Genomic DNA, 20,973 nt, shown 5'->3' on the forward strand with positions numbered 1-20,973 from the left:
GGGTCGGGAGCGTCGGGGTCGGGAGCGTCGGGGTCGGGAGCGTCGTCGTTGCCGGCGGCGTTCGAGGTGGTGCCGCGTTCGGCCGAGGCCGGCTACCTGGTGGGCAAGGTGGTGGCGGTGGACGCGGACGCGGGGCGCAACGCGTGGCTGTCGTACGAGCTGGTGCAGGCGTCGGAGCCGTCGCTGTTCCGCGTGGGGCTGCACAGCGGCGAGGTGCGGACGGCGCGGGCCGTGTCGGAGAGGGACGCGGCGAAGCAGCGTGTGGTGGCCGTGGTGAAGGACCACGGGCAGCCGGCGCTGTCGGCCACGGCCACGCTGCACGTGGTGCTGGCCGAGAGCTTGCAGGAGGCGCTGCCGGAGCTGAGCGAGCGGGCGGCGGGCGCCGACTCGCCGGCCGAGCTGCAGTTCTACCTGGTGCTGGCGCTGGCGCTGCTCTCCGCCCTCTTCCTGCTGAGCGTGGCGCTGGCCGTGCTGGCGCGGCTGCGCCGGGCCGGGCCGCCCGCCGTGCTGCGCTGCCTGGGCGCGCAGCGCTTCTCCGTGCCCGGCGCCGCCTTCCCGGCCGACTTCTGCGAGGGCACCTTGCCCTACTCCTACAACCTGTGCGTGGCGCCGGCCCGCGCCGTGGCCGAGGGCGCTTGGCTGCCGCCACCGCTGCCCAGCGTGCCCGCGGAGGAGCTGCTCGGCGCGGAGCCCTGCGGGAAGCCGAGCCCGAGCAGCAGCGCCGGCGCGAGAGAGCCGCCCACCGACGCCCCGCAGGTGTGTAAGCCCTCTCGCTCTCGTTGGTTTTATTCATCTGTGCTGCACCTCCGTGCCTATTCCCCCGGGCCTGGGTGGAGGGAATGGGACATGGTGTTGATGGGGAGTGCTGGTCTGTGTGTCTGTGAAGAAATGAGAGATCGGGGTAACTCCTTTCAATTCGAAGCAGGCCGTTAGCCGTGCTCTCCTTGGTTTATGGGTGCTCACAGTTTGAGTTTCAGCTGTGCTTTTAATCATATGAGTTAGTAAGGGTGAACGCGAATGCTTATTGTGTAGAATGAGATCCGCTGATTCTGCATGGCAGACTCGCGATTGATACTTGCAGTAGGAGATGTTTCCTTTCTGATCGATAATTCCCGAAACTGTGTACTTGGATCTGGTTGATAGACGGACAGAAACGTGTTGATCAATGTTTGTTCGGTATTGGACTCCCAAAGGAGACGTGCGTGTAGGTCTACGAATGGAAAAGAGACAGATTCTTTGTCCCTAGAGAAAGCAGAGAGTGTCGCCCAACGTTTTGGGGAAATGCTGCTGCAGAAATGGTAGCAGTAATGGGACGGGTTAACGTTGCGTGTTTGGGGATTGCTTATCCTTGTCTCCGTGGAAGAAAGAACGGGGTATCCCCTTTCAACTCACAGTAGGAATGAAGTGGCGGCACTTCTTGGTTCTTCGGTGGTCAGAGGTTGAGGCACGAGGTTTAGACGAGAACTGTCGAATGACTTATTAAGGCTGAACCCGTTAAGAATTAAGAATTCTGCATTACGGAGTCGGGAAAATGTGGTGTGCGCTGGGTGTCAGAGAGTTTTTCCTTCCTGAACTCTTTTTCTGAAACGTCTGTACTTGGAGCTTGTTTGTAGCTGGATACAAACACACTGGTTAATGCTATTTTACATAGGAAAGGTGGGTGTGGCTCCATGAATGGAGAAGTTAGAGATTGTTCCTACCTCGTGAATACTCCCCTTTTTTAGATATGTACCCTCTCGTCTTTTTGGGTAAGGCTGCTGCAGAAATTTTAGCAGGAATGGGAGGGATGAATTTTGTCCAGGCATGATTTTTCCGAGTTCCCTGTGCATTTATATCTCCTGGGTTTTTTTTTTGTTCTTCCTTTGGTTGTTCCCTTTGGTTCCCTTTGATTCCTTTGGTTGTTGTAACCCGTCCCGATCTGCCTTTCATATACAAGTGAAAGTGTAGAATGAGATCTCAAGGGAGAAAAACCCTCGCATTTAGCATTTCAGAGCCTGTCTTGTTTTCCTCTCCCCTTTTCCCAAAGAGAGGTGCTTGCACCTGGTTGATCGCCTTGAGAGGGGAATGCTAGACTGAACAACTACGAGCAACTTGTTGAAAGAGTTGTGTCTGCCTGTTTACAAGGGGAGGGCTCTACCCATCCTGAGAACATATGTAAATCGACAGTGAAATACTCAAAATGAGAGCAACTAGGCACTTGAATGAAGTCCATTTGCGCCTTTACAAATGGTCCGGGCAGAGTTTAGGGTCTTGTGCCGTCGTACAGTAGTTGGTGGAAAAGGTGTCCTACCAAAGTAAAGATGCAAGAATTAGATGAATGCGTTACTAGTAAGCATCAATCTGTTACACCGTGGTTTCTGAAAAAAACCAAAGTGCCTCCCGCTGGTGTTGCTGAGCCTGATATCTCAGATTCCGCGCGGCGTGGTCGGTGTTTATATCACGTTTTGTATAGAAGAGCCTGTTATGTTTTGCTGTCCTCGTTCAAGTGATTCAAGCATGCCTGCTACAAAGATTCCTGAGGGGGACCGTGATTTTGGAGGAATGGGATGAAACTCGTAATAATCTACAAGTCATATTACGAAACAATATTTTACTTCCCACATATCGCCAATAGCAAGTCATTTTTCCTGTGCGGTAGAAATAACATGTATCGTTAAAGAAAAGGAGGGTACAGAGAAAAGGCAATGCCGGAAATCCCCGCTCTTCCTTCGAGGGAGGATCTTCCTTCTTGCTTTTTTCAATTGGTCGGGATGTGGGGAATTAATCTAGCTGTATGACGCCCTTTTGATTTCGAGAAAGGGTGAAAAAAGAGTAATTCAAGCGGGACTGCTACAAAAAGCTTTAAAATTCATGACGCAGATTGTGATTTCGGACTAATGGGATATGGATGGCAGTATTTTGCACGTTATGTTCAGAAAGATTAACAGATATATCACCGTTACAAAACATGTTTCCAGTGCGGTAGAAAAAAAAACAAAACCAAAACAAACACAAAACCGGAAGGCGTTTTATTAGTTTCTGCGCGTCGTGCTCTCCTCAAGGATGAAAGAAGAGATGCTCTGGAGAAAAGGCATCGGAGAAGATCCCCGGTGACCGGAAAGCGATGAGTCCGTGTCGAGTGTCCCGCCGCCGCTAGCTGCCCGTGGGAAACGGCAGCGAGCAGCGCTGGGCAGCGCTGGGTGGCTGCAGTGCCGGGAGGAGGCTGCGGGCGCCGCTGTTGACCGAGGAGGAGGGAGAGGAAGTCCGGAGCGGTGCAGGCAGCCCCGCCCGCTGCAGCCAGGCTCCCTCGCTCGCTGTCTGTCTGGGAGCGTCCGGGTAGTGCGGAGCCGTGGTGCAGCGAGGTGGAGGGTCCGGCGGCAGCATCCTGGAGCAGCGAGACGGGAACGGAGTCCGATCGGCAGGCGGAAAAGGAGGCGGAACGCCGGGCGGCGCTCTTACGGTGCTGGCGGTGCCACGTCGGAGATGTTTGCGGCGGGGAGGCAATGGGTTCGGCGGGCTCGAGCCCTGATGTGCTGCGTCATGGTGGCAGCGTGGGAGGTGGCGTGGGGTCAGCTGCGCTACTCGGTTCCCGAGGAGATGCCGAAGGGCTCGTTCGTGGGCGACGTAGCTACGGACCTGGCGCTGGACCTGCCGATGCTCCAAGACCGCGCCGTCCGCCTAGTTTCCGAAGGTAAGACGCAGTATTTCGCTCTGCACGGGAAGTCGGGACATTTAGTGACGGTGGAGAGGATAGACAGAGAGCAGCTGTGCCGGCTACTGGAGAAATGCGTGCTGCGCTGTGAGGTGATAATAGAGGAAGAAATGAAGGTTCATGGAATTGAAGTGGAAATCAGGGACATTAACGACAACGCCCCCAGCTTCCGAGAGAAAGAAACAGAGTTGATAATGAGCGAGATGACAGCCCCGGGCTCTCGGTTTCCCCTGTCCGAGGCTCACGACCCGGACGTGGGACGGAATTCCCTGCAGAGGTACGAGCTGAGCGGTGACGAGCACTTCTCGCTGTCCGTGCAGACGGGCCCCGGCGGGGACCAGCGTCCCGAGCTGGTGCTGGCGAAGGCGCTGGACCGGGAGGAGGCGGCCTTTCACGAGCTGGTGCTGAGGGCGAGCGACGGCGGCGAGCCGTCGCGGACGGGCACGGCGCGGATCCGCGTGGCGGTGCTGGACGCCAACGACAACGCGCCCGCGTTCAGCCAGGCGGAATACACGGTGCGTGTGGCGGAGGACGTGCCCGTGGGCTCCGCCCTGCTCACCGTCACGGCCACCGACGCCGACGAAGGGATATACGGCGACGTGAAATACTCGTTGAAGAAAGTGATGGACGTGGGATCCCAGATTTTCCATCTGGATTTAGAGACGGGAGCGATCACGCTGATAAGAAGCCTGGACTTCGAGGAAGGCGATTCATACGAACTGGAGGTACAGGCAAGAGACGGTGGGGGCCTTTTTGACACTGCAAAAGTCATAATCACGGTGACAGACGTGAATGACAATATGCCTGAGATGTCGGTGCGGTCTGCGCTGAGCGAGATCTCTGAGGACGCCCCGCCGGGGACGGTGGTGGCCCTGATGCACGTGCGGGACCGCGACTCGGGCCCCAACGGCCAGGTGCGGTGCAGCATCGCCGAGAGCCTCCCGTTCCGTCTGGAGAAGACCTTTGAGGACTACTACCGCGTGGTGACTGCCGAGGTGCTGGACCGTGAGGCGGTGTCGGAGTACAACGTGACGGTGCGGGCGTCGGACGGCGGTTCGCCGCCGCTGTGGAGCAGCGCGGTGCTGTCGCTGCGGGTGCTGGACGTGAACGACAACGCGCCGGTGTTCGCGGAGGCGCGGTACAGCGCGCGGGTGGCCGAGAACAACGCGGCGGGCGCGCTGGTGCTGACGGTGCGGGCGGCGGACGCGGACTGGGGTCAGAACGCGCGCGTGCGGTACCGGCTGTGGGAGGGGCGCGTGCGGGGCGCGCCGCTGTCGTCGTACGTGTCGGTGCACGCGGAGACGGGCGCGCTGTACGCGCTGCGCTCCTTCGACTACGAGGAGGTGCGCGAGGTGGGGCTGTGGGTGCGGGCGGAGGACGGCGGCGCGCCGTCGCTGAGCAGCAACGTGTCGGTGCGCCTGGTGATCGTGGACGAGAACGACAACGCGCCGCAGGTGCTGTACCCGCCGTCGGCGTCGGGCGCGGACTGGGCGGGCGTGGAGCTGGCGCCGCGGTCGGCGGAGCCCGGGGCGCTGGTGGCCAAGGTGGTGGCGGTGGACGCGGACGCGGGGCAGAATGCGTGGCTGTCGTACGAGCTGGCGAAGGCGACGGAGCCGGCGCTGTTCCGCGTGGGGCTGCACAGCGGCGAGGTGCGCACGGCGCGGGTGCCGCTGTCCCGCGACGCGGCACGGCAGAGCCTGGTGGTGGTGGTGAAGGACCACGGGCGTCCGGCGCTGTCGGCCACGGCCACGCTGACGGTGGTGCTGGCCGAGAGCGTGGGCGAGCTGCTGTCGGAGCTGGGCAGCGCGGCAGCGGCGGCGGCGGCGGGCGAGCCGTCCGTCAGCCTGACGCGCTGGCTGGTGCTGGCCGTGGCGGCCGTGTCCTGCCTCTTCCTCGCCTTCCTGCTGCTGCTGCTGGCGCTGCGCCTGCGGCGCTGGCGGCGCTCGCAGCTGCTGGCGGCGGGCAGCGGCGCCTTGCGCGGCGTCCCGGCCTCGCACTTCGTGGGCATCGACGGCGTCCGCGCCTTCCTGCACTCCTACTCGCACGAGGTGTCGCTCACCGCCGACTCGCGCAAGAGCCAGCTCCGCTTCTCGGGCGGCAGCTGCTGCGACACCCTCCCGGCGCGCCCGCCGCCCGACGAGCCCGCGCCGCTGCTCGCCGAGGACGCCGACGGCGCCCGCCGCGCCGACCCCGACGCTCCCCCGGTGAGTTCCTGTAGGATGAGGTTTCGTTACAAGGAAGGCAAAGCTTCGTTTCAGCAACACGCTGTTTGGTCGTGCCTCTTTCTCCGGGGAGGTGAACGTGGTCTCGTTGTTCAGCGTTAGAGTAGGTGTGTGAAGCAGCAGAGGTGGGGCTGCTGTTGGCTGGAGCTTCCTTGGAGTGAAACTTTGTGTTGTTATCGTGTGCCAGGTCGTTTCTCATTTTGTCCCGACATGTGTCAGTATTAGCTCTTCTGAACCTATATATAATCAGCAAATGGAAATGTTAGTTATTTTCAGGGTCAGCTATCTTCCCGATAGCAGCTGTGCTTGAGTAGGATGAGTGTGTTTTGTAAGGGACTGTTAATGGTCCCGTGTATAACTCAGCTGCTCCTCCTTTCTGCTCTTCTCAGCCTTTCTGTTTCCCCATGATAACGTAGTGGGCAACGAAATGTCTTTGTAATAGCCCAAGCTTTGATCTTTGTGCACGGAGTGGAAGAATGGGCCTGGATACAACTGGTTCCTTGTCGAAGTCTCTCTGCATCTAATGAACATTAAAAAGAATCATAGAATTTGTGACTATTTGCTAAATTCTCTGGATGGCTGTGTGTGAAGATCTACTCGATGGAGATGTGTTTTGCTGGTTAACTGTCTTTTAAGGCTGATATATTGAAAAGCCTATGGTTGTGACTTGTCTGGACCAAGGATGCTATGTCAAGAACCATATGAGAGTGGGAGGGGAGAGATTCAATGTGTGGGGGAAGACATAAGAAGGGGATGCAGATGTTTGCTGACCCAGCCTCTCCTGGAAGACTGCTCCCCTTTTTACTGTTAGACTCCTGCTATTTCTTCTCTGAAGTGTCATGAGCAGACAATTCTATCTTCCTTCTTAGTATGGAGATGTGAAGGTATCTATTTGAAGTCCATGGAGTGCTCCTCATGAAAATGGAAATGTTTTGCGGCACCTGGCTCTTTTATGTCGTGTGCTTGCAAATTATAAGGGTCAAAGAACACCATGCAAGTTGTGAAGGGCGGAAGATGAGAGTGGTTTGAGATATGTTTGTTCCCTTCACCGTTCAATGTCCAGTGGTAGTATCATAAAATGTGAGTTTCATCTTCCCAAAGAAATTTGGCTAGAGGACATGTGGTTTCAGCTGTCTTGGGAGCCCTGGGATGTTCTTCCTCTGGTTTTGCATGTTGTCGTCAATACTTACCTAACAATGAGTTATGTACTTATGACAAGTTCCATAACAGAAGCTTTGGGAAGAGCTAACTGTGTATTTGCTACCTTCTAAATAAGTGATTTAGGTGCCTTCTTTGAGTGCCATAATCTAGAAGTGTATGTTATGATCCTTTCCTTTCTGTGGGTGTTCACTTCTTGCCTTACGTGTTGTGATGATCTGAAGATGGGCCTGATAGTGTGTGGGAGATCACATCTGTTACATTTGTCAGACTGTCTTGTGCATGCCTTTCATGTTTACAGCTGTAGAGAGAGACATGTTTCCTTAAAATGTTAAGGAGAAATATATCTTCCTTCTTAGGATGGAGATGTGAAGATACCTGTGTGTAATCTATGGTATGATAGTGGTAAGTGTTGAAGAAAAATGGTTGGGGCAACTGGCCTTTTCATGTCATGTGCTTGCAAATTATAAGGGTCAAAGAACACCATGCAAGTTGTGAAGGGTTGGAGATGCGAGTCCTGGGAGCTGTGCATGAGGGGCTCTTGAAGGACACAAGAGAGATATTTACTCCTTACCCCATTCAATAGTATCATGCAATGCGAGTTTCATCTTCCCAAAGAAATTTGGCTAGAGGACGTGTGATGCCAGGTCCGTTGGGAGCCCTGGGAGATTCTTTGTTTGTGTTTGCAAGTTGTCGTTCTGTTGTTTGCAATTCTCAACTAGCAATGAATTATGAACTTACGACAAGTGCCATAATAGGAGGATTGGGAAGCGCCAACCATGTATTTTCTACCTACAATTATGTGAATTAGGTACCTACCATAAGTGCCATAATCTAGAAGAGGATGTTGTTATCCTTTCCTTTCTGCAGGTGTTCACTTCTTGCCTCGATCGTTGTGGTGATATAAAGGTGGGCCTTTCTATCTGGTAGGTAGTGTGTGGAAGAAACTGTGAGTGTTGTTTTGCAGCAAATATTTTCTTCCCTTGTCAAGCCTTCAGCCACCTGAAGAAGCCTAGGATGACTTACCTTGAGAAAGAGGCCTATGATAAGTCTTTGCACTTATGGCTTCATATCTGTCTGCAGATGAGCACGCCATAGAGAAGAAAAAAATGATGAGAGCTGTTGACTTTTTCTTAAAATGAACTCTTGTACGATGCAGTCCAGAGGAAGACCTTAGGTTTGCACTTGTGCTTGAAACATCAGTGATTTGCAGGTGCTCAGGGGATTGATTTTCAACACCAGCAGTGAAGACTGAGAAAGAATGCCAGTGAGTTTGGCAAGACTTTATCTTTAATGGTCCCTTGCCTTCCTGATCTGATTTTGTTCAGCTCCTGGTTTCCCCTGTATGTAGGTTAAGTTTGAAGTAGTGGCATATCTTCGTTTAGCCAACATGTTGTGCGTTAGTGCCTCTTGCTTAGCCTTCCTTTTTTGTGGAAGGCAGGAGATGTGAGGTTATATTTGTGTTCTGGTTGTGTTAGGGAGAGGGGATGAAAGCATGACGTCAATAGAAGTGCCATCTCTGTGGAACAGTGCGTGTGATAAAGGATGAGAGGATGTTCCCCAGAAGTTGATTGTTAGATTTTCCCCAGTCTCTGTTGGATGAGTGCTCCTATTTAGTTCAGACATTTATCATCCATGTGCTTTACAATCCTTCTATTTCTTCACAGAATATTAGTTAGCAGAGAAATGTACTTTTTTTTTTTGGTGTGATCTTGGTGCGTTATTCTCTCATGAGATGTTTTTGCCAATTCTGACGGTCAGAAGAAAAGCTGCAGGTTGTGTAGGGTTGTAGAGAAGACTTGGGGAAGCTCTGTTGTTGGGGGAACCATAGAAGAACTGATGGTCATTTCCCTGCCTGTCATAGTTAGTCTGTTGGGTATATGGTTGTGGTACTATGCAGTCTCAATTCCTTCGGATGAATATGTTTGGCCTAAGAGATATTATTGCACCTGATCAGTTCCTTTCTGTTCCAATACTATTTAATATAGTACACAGTATATATCTTATAGTATTTAATGTAGGAAAGAGCTATAGTCAGTGGCTCACTGTCGAGGTGGGCACCAGTAACATCGTGTGTTCCTCAAGGGTCCATACTGGGACCAATGCTATTTAATGTATCTCAATAATATCTGCCTCAATGAGTGTCATGGTTTCATCTGGGATGGATGTGATGTTCTTGCTAGCAGATGGTGTAGTGCTATGTTTTGGATTTGGGGTGGAAATAGTGTTGGTGAAACAGTGATGTTCTTGGTTGTGCTAAGCAGTCAAGGCCTTTTTTTTGCTCCTCATGCCACCCCCACCAGCGAATAGGCTGGGAGTGCACAAGAAGTTGGGTGGGGATACAGCCAGGACAGCTGACCCAGACTGACCAAAGGACTATTCCATACCTTGTGACGTCGTGCTCCGTATATAGAACTGGTGGAAGAAGACAGAAGGGTGGGACTTTTGGAGTTATGGCATTTGTCTTCTCAAGTAGACATTACGTGTGATGGAGCCCTACTTTCCTGGAGATGTCTGAAGAGCTGCCTGCCAATAGGAAGTGGTGAATGAACCCCTTATGTTGCTTGCCTTGTGTGTGCGACATTTTCTTTACTTATTAAACTGTCTTTATCTCAGCCCATGAGTTTTCTCACTTTTCTCCTTCTGATTGTCTCCACCATCCCAAACAGGGAGTGAGCAAGAGTCTGTACGGTCTAAGCTGCTGGCTGTGGTTAACCCACAACAATGACATAGATGGTAGGAGTGAGTGATTGCCCAGCAAGTTTGCAGACAACACCTAGTTGAGTGGTACCATTGATTCACTGGAGGGAAGGGAAGCGATCCAGAGGGACCTGGAAGGCTGGCAGAGTGGGCCCATGTGAACATAATGAAGTTGAAGAAGGCCAAGTGCAAGCTCCTATACCTGGGTCAGGGCAATGCCCAGTTTCAATACAGACTGGGGGACTGAGAGTACCCTTGTGGAGCAGGACTTGAGGGTAGTGGTAGGTGACAAAAAGGACATGAGCTGGCAATGTGCACTTGATTTCCAGCGGCATTATTGCTCAGAGTTATAGTTGGCATGAGAGGCAGGTAAAGTGGAGTTAACTGTTGACTTGAGTTTCTTTAGAGTGGGTCTTTCTGTTTTATTATGCATTACTGTGTTACACGTTGTTCACTGACCCAGTGTCTCCTGGAGGAGAGAGAGTTCTTTTACTTTTAGAACCTTGATGTTTCTTTTCTAAAGTGCAGTCAACACGCAAATCTATTTTCCTTCTTAGTACAGAGATGTCAAGATATGTACGTGAAGTCTGTGTCCTGGTGCTTGTGCAGTTTATGGAAAAATGGTCTAGAAAGTTGGACATTTGAAGCCATGTGCTTGCCAAAACTCCATGGAAGTTGTGTGGGGTTGGAGAAGAGCAATGCAGATGTCTTCTTCCCATATGTTTGGTCTGAGATATTAGGAGCTCTGGGAGGTGCTTCCTGTGTGTTTGCATGTTGTCATCAGTTTTTAACTAACATTTTATTGAGGTACTTATGACAAATCCATAAGGGGGACATCGGAGGAGACAACTGTGTACTCATTTCTTACTAGACACCTTAATTATGTGCCTGCTCTAAGTGCCATAATGTAGAAGACTATGTTGTAATCCCTTCCTTTTTGCAGGTGTTTTCCAGGTCTTTGCTTGCTTGTTTTGGTGGGCTCAAGGTGGGCTGCCTTTTGAGATAATGTGTGGAAGATGCCATCTGTTACATTTGTCCTGTAGGTATCTTTCATGTTTACAGCTGCAAAGAGCTTTCACAGACATGCTTCCATAAAGTGTTTCTGTAAGCAATGCTCTCGCTTGTCACATACAGAAGCTGAGAAGTCAAATATTATCCATGGCAACTTTTCTTTGGGTGGAGTCCATCTGCAACTTAGGAAGATCAACAACCATGAAGCTCTGAATGGTTTGAGAAGAGTCTCTGGGGTGTTGTGTGTGAGAAGGTACTGGTGGAGGGAAGGCATGTGTTTTGTCAGTTCTCAGGGTTTCTTCCTGGCCTATGGAAAATAGGTCTCGAAGTGTCTTATTTCTGGATATCGCATAGTTTGGACTGTATGAATGAATTCCAGTTTGATGACCCATTCTCTGTTAGATGACTGCTTGTCATCTGTTAGATGTCATCTTGTTAGATGACAGAAGGCTATGGGGAGGCATTATTATAACTTTTTAATATATAAAGAAGGTTTAAAAAAGAGATGGAGAAAGATTTTTACTAGGGCATGTTGTGACAGGAGAAGGGGCAATGGTTTTAAAGTGCAAGAGGGTAGATTTCAATTGGTCAAAAGGAAGAACTGGTTTATGATGAGAGTGTTGAGGCAGTGGAACAGGGAGCCCGGAGAAGTTGTGGATGCATCAGCACTGAAAGTGTCAAAGGACAGGTATAACAGTGCTTTGAGCAACCTGATCTAGTGAAGGATGTGCCTGACCATGGTAGAGGTGTGGACACTATAATCTTCAAATGAACAGAAAGCATTCTATGAAAGGTTTGACGTGGCTTTGCACTTTCCCATTTTCCAATTCTCATTCTGGAGACCACAAATAAAAAAAAAAAAAAAAAGGAACTTTTGGTGAATCAGAAATAAAATACTAAATGTTGTTCTGCTGTCTTAAGATAGAGCTACACACCTTGCTTTTACGGTGATACTTTTCTCAGGGTGATTATTCTTCTCACTAAAATGAAAATCGACAGTGGGAAAAACGTCAGAGACTTCCATGAGCAAAAGGAAGACATGCAGTGAAGATGGAAACCCTTTGCCAGCCCATCATGAAATCATAGCGCTAAATTCTGATTCATTCTGTTTCTGATTGCTTACTGATTACTGAAACAACAATCCTTCCTTATGAAGAGTAGCTGAGTTGCTGTTTTTATTGCTCTGCCGTGCCTATTTACTACCGACTATTCATTGTGGCTCAATGAGATGACCTAAAAGTACTTGACAGCGTAACTTAGTTTTAAAAGCCTTTGGAGTTCCAGCAAGGAAGCGACCCTACGCTTCCTGATTCTAAAAAAAAAAAAAAAAGACCCCAAAGCTGGGGGCAGCCACTGAACAGCGGCCAAAATATCGGGCCCCCGTGAGAGCGGGAATGGGCCGGCTGCGGTGTCGTGGCGGCGCCTCCGGGTGCCGCTGTTGGCCGACGCGGAGGGGCGATGGAGCCGCAGCCGCAGCCGCAGCCGGAGCCACGGCAACGGCAGGAGAGAGAAGAGCGGCAAGCGCTGGTCAGAATGGCGGTGAGGCAGAGGCAGAGTGAGAGTCGGCGGCGAGCGGTCGGGCGAGCGGTGCTGCTGCCCGCTTTGCTGCTGGTGTTGTGCTGCCGGGCGGCGGCGGAGCGGATCCGGTACGCCATCCCCGAGGAGCTGGGCAGAGGCTCGCTGGTGGGGCCGCTGGCGCGGGACCTGGGGCTGAGCCCGGCGGAGCTGCCGGCACGCAAGCTGCGGGTGGCGTCTGCGGGTAACAGGCAGCTGAAATACTTCACGGTGAGCGGGGAGAGCGGGAACCTGTACGTGAGCGAGAGGCTGGACCGGGAGGAGATGTGCGGCGAGTCGGCGTCCTGCTCCGTCAGCTTCGAGGCGCTGGTGCAGAACCCGCTCAACGTTTTCCACGTCGAGGTGGCCATCCAGGACGTCAACGACAACGCGCCGCACTTCCTACAAGACAATTTCCAGCTGGAGATCAACGAGTTCACTTCTCCTGGAGCTCGGTTCTACTTGGGCATGGCAGAAGACCCGGACGTGGGCAGCAACTCACTGCAGGGCTACAAGCTGGAGACCAACGGGTACTTCGAGGTGGAGGTGAAGGAGAACCAGGACAGCAGCAAGTTCGTGGAGCTGGTGCTGCGCCGTGCGCTGGACCGGGAGAGCGAGCAGAGCCTGCGTCTGGTGCTGACGGCAGTGGACGGCGGCGATCCGCCCCGCAGCGGCACCGCCCAGCTCTGCATCAACGTCACGGACGCCAACGACAACGCACCCGTGTTCGCACAGGACCGGTACCGCGCAAGCCTGCGCGAGGACGCGCCGCCGGGCTCGACGGTGATGAACGTCTCCGCCTCCGACGCCGACGCCGGCACCAACGCTCGCATCACCTACGGCTTCGGGAAAATGCCGGCCAAGGTGCTTCAGAAGTTCGTGGTGGAGGCGGAGAGCGGGACGATCAGGCTGCAGGAGGCGCTGGACTTCGAGGACACGCGGGCGTTCAGCCTGGCCGTGGAGGCGAGGGACGGGGGCGGTCTGGTGGCGCACTGCAAGGTGGAAGTGGAGGTGCTGGACGTGAACGACAACGCGCCCGAAATCTCGGTGTTGTCGGTGTCGAGCCCGGTGCCCGAGGACGCGCCGGCCGGCACGGTCGTGGCCCTCCTGAACGTGAACGACGCGGACTCCGGGGAGAACGGTCAGGTGTGGTGCGAGCTGTCGGGCGAGGCGCCGCTGTCGATGGTGTCGTCGTCGGTGGGGTCGTACAAGGTGGTGACGGCGAGCGCGCTGGACCGCGAGCAGGCGTCCGAGCACCGAGTGACGGTGGTGGCCAGGGACCGGGGCAGCCCGTCGCTGTCGAGCCGCGCGTCGCTGGTGCTGGAGGTGTCGGACGTGAACGACAACGCGCCGGTGTTCGAGGAGGCGGCCTACAGCGCCTACGTGGCGGAGAACAACGCGGCGGGCGCGCCGGTGGTGCGCGTGCACGCGCGGGACGCGGACGCGGGCGCCAACGGGCGCGTGAGCTACTGGCTGGCGGGCGGCAGCGCGGGCGCGGCGCCCTACGTGTCGGTGGAGGCGCGGAGCGGCGCGGTGTACGCGCAGCGCTCCTTCGACTACGAGCAGTGCCGCGAGTTCGCGGTGGCGGTGCGGGCGCAGGACGGCGGGGCGCCGTCGCGGAGCTCCACGGCCACGGTGCGCGTCTTCGTGCTGGACCGCAACGACAACGCGCCGCGGGTGCTCTGGCCGCCAGCGGGAGACGCCGTGGCGTTGCCGGCGGCGTTCGAGGTGGTGCCGCGTTCGGCCGAGGCCGGCTACCTGGTGGGCAAGGTGGTGGCGGTGGACGCGGACGCGGGGCGCAACGCGTGGCTGTCGTACGAGCTGGTGCAGGCGTCGGAGCCGTCGCTGTTCCGCGTGGGGCTGCACAGCGGCGAGGTGCGGACGGCGCGGGCCGTGTCGGAGAGGGACGCGGCGAAGCAGCGTGTGGTGGCCGTGGTGAAGGACCACGGGCAGCCGGCGCTGTCGGCCACGGCCACGCTGCACGTGGTGCTGGCCGAGAGCTTGCAGGAGGCGCTGCCGGAGCTGAGCGAGCGGGCGGCGGGCGCCGACTCGCCGGCCGAGCTGCAGTTCTACCTGGTGCTGGCGCTGGCGCTGCTCTCCGCCCTCTTCCTGCTGAGCGTGGCGCTGGCCGTGCTGGCGCGGCTGCGCCGGGCCGGGCCGCCCGCCGTGCTGCGCTGCCTGGGCGCGCAGCGCTTCTCCGTGCCCGGCGCCGCCTTCCCGGCCGACTTCTGCGAGGGCACCTTGCCCTACTCCTACAACCTGTGCGTGGCGCCGGCCCGCGCCGTGGCCGAGGACGCTTGGCTGCCGCCGCCGCTGCCCAGCGTGCTCGCGGAGGAGCTGCTCGGCGCGGAGCCCTGCGGGAAGCCGAGCCCGAGCAGCAGCGCCGGCGCGGGAGAGCCGCCCACCGACGCCCCGCAGGTGTGTAAGCCCTCTCGCTCTCGCTTTTTTCTTTGATTTGTGCTGAACTTCCGTGCCTGTTCCCCTGCGATTTCGGTGGGTGGTATGGCTGGGAAGGGCTGGTCCGTGTGTCTGTGAAGCAATAAAATACCGGTGTAACTGTCCGGCAACTGGGTGGTCACCGGTTCAGGTTCACGGGAGACTTTTTGTCTCCAACTTTTGTGCTGCCTAAAATCGTATGACTTAATAAGTCATACGAATCCTTACTGTGTAGAATGAGATCCACTGCTTCTGCATGACAGACTCGGAATTGACTCTTGTATTTGAAACTGTTTACTTTCAGATTGATTTTTCCCGTAACGGTGTAGTTGGATCCGGTTGATAGCTAGACACAAACCCATTGGTTACTGCTTTTTTGGTATTGGACTCCCAGAGGAAACGTGCGTGTGTCTCCATGTATGAAGAGAGACAGATTGCTGCTGCTGCAGAAGTGATAGCAGTAGTGGGACAGGTTCGCGTTGTGTATCTGGGGAGCGTTGCTCCTTGTCTCCATGAGGGAAGGAACGGGGTATCCCCCTTCCACTCACATCAGGGATCAAGGATTGGCACTTCTTTGTTCCTCGGTGGTCTCAAGTTCAGGTTCATCTGAGAGGTTTAGACAACTTTCGTATGAGTTACTAACGGTGACCGCGTCAAACTAAGGATTCTGCAGGACGGAAAACTGTAGTGGATGCTTGGTGATTTTTCCTTGCCGTTCACTTTTTTTCTGAAGCGGCTGTACTTGGACCTGGTTGATAGCTGGTTACAAAGCCAGTGGTTAATGCTGTTTCCCAAAGGAAAGGTGCATGTGGCTTCATGAATGGAGAAGTTACTGGTTGTTCCTCCCTCGCGAATGTTCTCCCTCTTCCGCTGTGTGCCCTCTCATCCTTTGGAGGAAGGCTGCTGCAGAAATGGCAGCATGAGTGGGAGGGATGAATTTTGTCCAGGTATGATTTTTCAGAGTTCTTTATGCAGTTATTTCTCATCTGTCTTTCATACACAGGCGAAGATGTAGACCGAGATGTAAATAAATAAATAAATAAATAAATCGCGTTTAGCATGTCAGAACCCGTCTTGTTTTTCTCTCCTGTTTTTCCAAAGAGAGGTGCTTGGACCTGTGTGATCATGTTGACAGCAGATTCCTGGACCGCAGAATTCAGTCTCTCAGCCACATTTTGCAGCAGTTGTGGTATCTGCCTGTTTACAAGGGGAGGTCTCTACTAAGCCTGAGGACATATGTTAAATGAGAACAAATACACAAAATGAGAGCAAGTAAGCACTCGAATAAAGTCCATTTGCACGTTTACAAATGGCCGCATAGTTTAGGGTGGGACGCTGTACTTGTCTACTGCTGTCCTACGCTATTCAGTTGAAAAGGTGTCCTACCAACGTGAAGATTCAAGAATTAGATCAATGCTTTACTAATAAGCATCAATCTCATAAACCCTGATTTCTGAGACCGTTCCTGCCGCTTGGGTTAGTTCGGTTAGCCGGATACACCTAGCTGTCTAGGGGAGGGTATGAATGTGACGTTTTTGTTTTGAGAGCCGTTTATTCTTTTGCTGTCCTTGTACCAATCATTCAAGCATGACTGCTACAAAAATTCGTGATGGAGATTGTGCTTTCGGACGCATGGGATAAGACTCATAACATTTTTCAGGTCATATAACGAAAAATTAATTTACTTCACACATATTGACACTCGTGCGGTAGAAATAGCACGCCCGCGGGATGATTCTGCCTCCCTCCTGATTGTGATGACCTCGATGAAAAGGAAGGATGATGAAGCATCATTAAAGAAAAAAAACTGCTTAAAGAAAAGCCATTGCAGGGAATCCCCTGTCTCCATTTGAGGGAGGATATTCCTTGTTGCTTTGTTCTATTGGTCGGAATGTGGGGAATTAATGTGGCTGCATGACGCCCTTTTGATCTGCAGAAAGTGTGATGAAATCCTTATTCAAGCATGACTGCTACAAAAAGCTGTGGAATTCGTGATGAGGATTGTGCTGTCGGACTAATGGGATAAGGCTGGTAATATTCTACACGTAAAATTGAAGAAAAAGTAATAGTTATAACATACCACAGTTACAAAAACTCGTTTCCAGTGCGGTAGAAATAACATAAAACCGGAACCCGTGTTATTTCATTCTCGTCGTGATCTTCTCGAGGATCAAAGAAGAGATGGATCGGCTGGAGAAAAGGCATCGGAGAAGATCCCCGGTGGCCGGGAAGCAATGTGTCCGTGGCGAGTGTCCTGCCGCCGCGAACTGCCCGTGGGAAACGGCGGCGGGCAGCGCTGGGCAGTGTTGGGTGGCTGCAGTGCCGGGAGGAGGCTGCGGGCGCCGCTGTTGACCGAGGAGGAGCGAGAGGAAGGCCGGAGCGATGCAGGCAGCCCCGCCCGCTGCGGCCCGGCTCCCTCGCTCGTTGTCTGTCTTGGCGGTCTGTCTGGGAGCGTCCGTGCGGTGCGGAGCCGTGGTGCAGTGAGGCGGAGGGTCCGGTAGCAGCGTCCAGGAGCCCCCAGCCGAGAAGGGAGCCGGATCGGCAGGCTGAACGGCGGGCGGCTGTGCCGCGTCGGAGATGTTTGCAGCGGGGTGGCGCTGGGTCCGGCAGGAGCGAGCCGTGCTGTGGTGCGTTATGATGGCAGCGTGGGAGTCGGCGTGGGGTCAGCTGCGCTACTCCGTTCCTGAGGAGATGCCGAAGGGCTCGTTCGTGGGCGACGTGGCCAAAGACCTGGCGCTGGACCTGCCGATGCTCCAAGACCGCGGCGTCCGCTTAGTTTCCGAAGGTGGGACGCAGTATTTCGCCCTGCACGGGAAGACGGGACATTTAGTGACGGTGGAGAGGATAGATAGAGAGCAGCTGTGCCGGCTACTGGAGAAATGCTTGCTGCGCTGTGAGGTGATAATAGAGGGAGAAATGAAGGTTTACAGAATCGAAGTGGAAATCATGGACATTAACGACAACGCCCCCAGCTTCCGAGAGAAAGAAACGGAACTGAGAATGAGCGAGATGACAGCCCCGGGGTTGCGTTTTCCCCTACGGGTCGCACAGGACCCGGACGTGGGACGGAATTCCCTGCAGAGGTACGAGCTGAGCGGTGACGAGCACTTCTCGCTGTCCGTGCAGGCGGGCCCCGGCGGGGACCAGCGTCCCGAGCTGGTGCTGGCGAAGGCGCTGGACCGGGAGGAGGCGGCCTTTCACGAGCTGGTGCTGAGGGCGAGCGACGGCGGCGAGCCGTCGCGGACAGGCACGGCACGGATCCGCGTGGCGGTGCTGGACGCCAACGACAACGCGCCCGCGTTCAGCCAGGCGGAGTACACGGTGCGTGTGGCGGAGGACGTGCCCGTGGGCTCCGCCCTGCTCACCGTCACGGCCATCGACGCCGACGAAGGGATGAACGGCGACGTGAAATACAGTTTCCATAAAATTTCCGACCGGGCATCGGAACTTTTTTCCCTGAATTCTGGGACAGGAGAACTATGCCTTAAAGACAATTTGGACTTCGAGGAGATCTCCTCACATGAACTCGAAGTGCAAGCACATGACGCAGGAGAGCTTTTCGACACAGCGAAAGTCGCGATCATGGTGACAGACGTAAATGACAACGCGCCCAAGATCTCAGTGAGGTCTGCACTGAATGAGATCTCTGAGGATTCCCCGCCGGGGACGGTGGTGGCCCTGCTGCACGTGCAGGACCGCGACTCGGGCCCCAACGGCCAGGTGCGGTGCAGCATCGCCGAGAGCCTCCCGTTCCGTCTGGAGAAGACTTTTGAGGACTACTACCGCGTGGTAACGGCGCGGGAGCTGGACCGTGAGGCGGTGTCGGAGTACAACGTGACGGTGCGGGCGTCGGACGGCGGTTCGCCGCCGCTGTGGAGCAGCGCGGTGCTGTCGCTGCGGGTGCTGGACGTGAACGACAACGCGCCGGTGTTCGCGGAGGCGCGGTACAGCGCGCGGGTGGCCGAGAACAACGCGGCGGGCGCGCTGGTGCTGACGGTGCGGGCGGCGGACGCGGACTGGGGTCAGAACGCGCGCGTGCGGTACCGGCTGTGGGAGGGGCGCGTGCGGGGCGCGCCGCTGTCGTCGTACGTGTCGGTGCACGCGGAGACGGGCGCGCTGTACGCGCTGCGCTCCTTCGACTACGAGGAGGTGCGCGAGGTGGGGCTGTGGGTGCGGGCGGAGGACGGCGGCGCGCCGTCGCTGAGCAGCAACGTGTCGGTGCGCCTGGTGATCGTGGACGAGAACGACAACGCGCCGCAGGTGCTGTACCCGCCGCCGGCGTCGGGCGCGGGCTGGGCGGGCGTGGAGCTGGCGCCGCGGTCGGCGGAGCCCGGGGCGCTGGTGGCCAAGGTGGTGGCGGTGGACGCGGACGCGGGGCAGAACGCGTGGCTGTCGTACGAGCTGGCGAAGGCGACGGAGCCGGCGCTGTTCCGCGTGGGGCTGCACAGCGGCGAGGTGCGCACGGCGCGGGTGCCGCTGTCCCGCGACGCGGCGCGGCAGAGCCTGGTGGTGGTGGTGAAGGACCACGGGCGTCCGGCGCTGTCGGCCACGGCCACGCTGACGGTGGTGCTGGCCGAGAGCGTGGGCGAGCTGCTGTCGGAGCTGGGCAGCGCGGCGGCGGCGGGCGAGCCGTCCGTCAGCCTGACGCGCTGGCTGGTGCTGGCCGTGGCGGCCGTGTCCTGCCTCTTCCTCGCCTTCCTGCTGCTGCTGCTGGCGCTGCGCCTGCGGCGCTGGCGCCGCTCGCAGCTGCTGGCGGCGGGCAGCGGCGCCTTGCGCGGCGTCCCGGCCTCGCACTTCGTGGGCATCGACGGCGTCCGCGCCTTCCTGCACTCCTACTCGCACGAGGTGTCGCTCACCGCCGACTCGCGCAAGAGCCAGCTCCGCTTCTCGGGCGGCAGCTGCTGCGACACCCTCCCGGCGCGCCCGCCGCCCGACGAGCCCGCGCCGCTGCTCGCCGAGGACGCCGACGGCGCCCGCCGCGCCGACCCCGCCGCTCCCCCGGTGAGTTCCTCCCACCACGCTTGCTCTGCCACGCCTCCCTCTCCCTCTTCTGTGTCCTTCCCAGTCGTGCTCTCTGTCATGTCTGTAGGATGAGGTTTATTTACAAGGAAAGCAAAGCTCGCAACTCGCTGTGTTGTGGTGCCTCTTTCTCTGGGGAGGTGAACGTGGTCTCTTTGTTCCACGTTAGAGTAGGTGTGTGAGGCAGGAGAGGTCGGGCTGCTGTTAGCTGGAGTGGAGCTTTGTGTTTTTACTATGCACCAGGTCGTTTCTCCTTTTGTCCCCTGACATGCGTCGGTATTAGCTCTTCTGAAAGTATGTATTGCATGATCAGCAAAAGGCAGTTTTCGTTATCAGCAGGGTCGCCTATCTTCCCGACAGCACCTGTGCTTGAGTAGGATGAGAGTGTTTTGGAAGGTACTGTTAATGGCTCCCTGTATAACTCAGCTGCTCGTCGTTTCCACTGTTCTCAGCCTTTTTGTTTCTCCATGATAACGGGGTGGGCAACGATATGTCTTTGTATTCGTTAGTGCTTTGATCTTTGTGCACCGGGTGGAGGAAGGGACTGGGCAACAACTGGTCCCTTGTTGATGTCTGTCTGCCTGATTTGAAGATGAAGGACAACCGTAGAAGTTGTGACTATTTGTGAAGGTCCTTGGGTGGTTGCATATGAAGGGATACTGGAGGAAATGGGAGGTGTGTTTCACCGATTCCCTGTCTTCTAAGTTTGACTTCTTTGAAAGAGAGCTAGATGTGTCTTGGCTTGACGATACATGCTATGGAAAGAGCCACAGGAGGGTGGGAGGGGAGAGATTCAAGGTACGGGAGGAGACGTAAGGAGGGGGCTTGGCCCTGTGAAGATGTTCACTGACTCCGTCTTTTCTGGAGGACAGCTCCTCATTTACATTTAGAACCACCATGTGTCTTCCCGGAAGGCTGTTGAGTAGACAAATATACGTTCCTTCTTAGTACAGTGATGTAAAGATATTGATGTGAAGTCCACGGGTGATTCTGGTGCATGTTGAAGAGAAATGGTCTGGACAACTGGACCTTTGATGTTACACGTTTTCAAGTTATGAGTGTCAAAGGACACCATGCAAGTTGTGAATGGTTGGAGATGACAGTCCTGGGAGTCTTCGTGAGGGTCTGTTGAAGGACACAAGAGATTTGCAGTGTTCCCTGTTTAGTGTCCATGTGTGTTGT

The 20,973-nt window shown here is 55.4% G+C and overlaps 2 protein-coding genes across 4 annotated transcripts in view; both read left to right on the forward strand.

The window, feature by feature from the left end:
* LOC141749887 (protocadherin gamma-C5-like) overlaps window positions 1-20,973 on the forward strand; it is a 280,377-nt gene that overhangs the window by 194,942 nt on the left and 64,462 nt on the right. The window contains exon 1 of one of the 3 annotated variants that reach the window (XM_074604140.1): window positions 829-5,895. The exons of 1 other annotated variant lie outside the window; for it this stretch is intronic. In XM_074604140.1, coding sequence (XP_074460241.1) covers window positions 3,463-5,895 — 2,433 coding nt within the window. In that variant the 5' untranslated portion in view covers window positions 829-3,462. Of the gene's footprint in view, window positions 1-828; window positions 5,896-8,518; window positions 14,755-20,973 lie in introns of those variants that run through there. One more of the 3 variants, XM_074604133.1, reaches the window with a different exon arrangement.
* Window positions 14,802-20,050, forward strand: LOC141749890 (protocadherin gamma-A10-like). The gene has a single exon (XM_074604152.1). The coding sequence runs from the start codon at window positions 17,350-17,352 to the stop codon at window positions 19,864-19,866; it is 2,517 nt and encodes an 838-aa protein (XP_074460253.1). The 5' UTR covers window positions 14,802-17,349; the 3' UTR covers window positions 19,867-20,050.

The sequence above is a fragment of the Larus michahellis genome, chromosome 11, assembly GCF_964199755.1.
Source record: "Larus michahellis chromosome 11, bLarMic1.1, whole genome shotgun sequence".
NCBI lineage: Eukaryota > Metazoa > Chordata > Aves > Charadriiformes > Laridae > Larus > Larus michahellis.

Bases quoted from the DNA above. Each gene is read 5' to 3' on its own strand.
- LOC141749890 (XM_074604152.1), top strand. From the start codon at position 17,350: ATGTTTGCAGCGGGGTGGCGCTGGGTCCGGCAGGAGCGAGCCGTGCTG.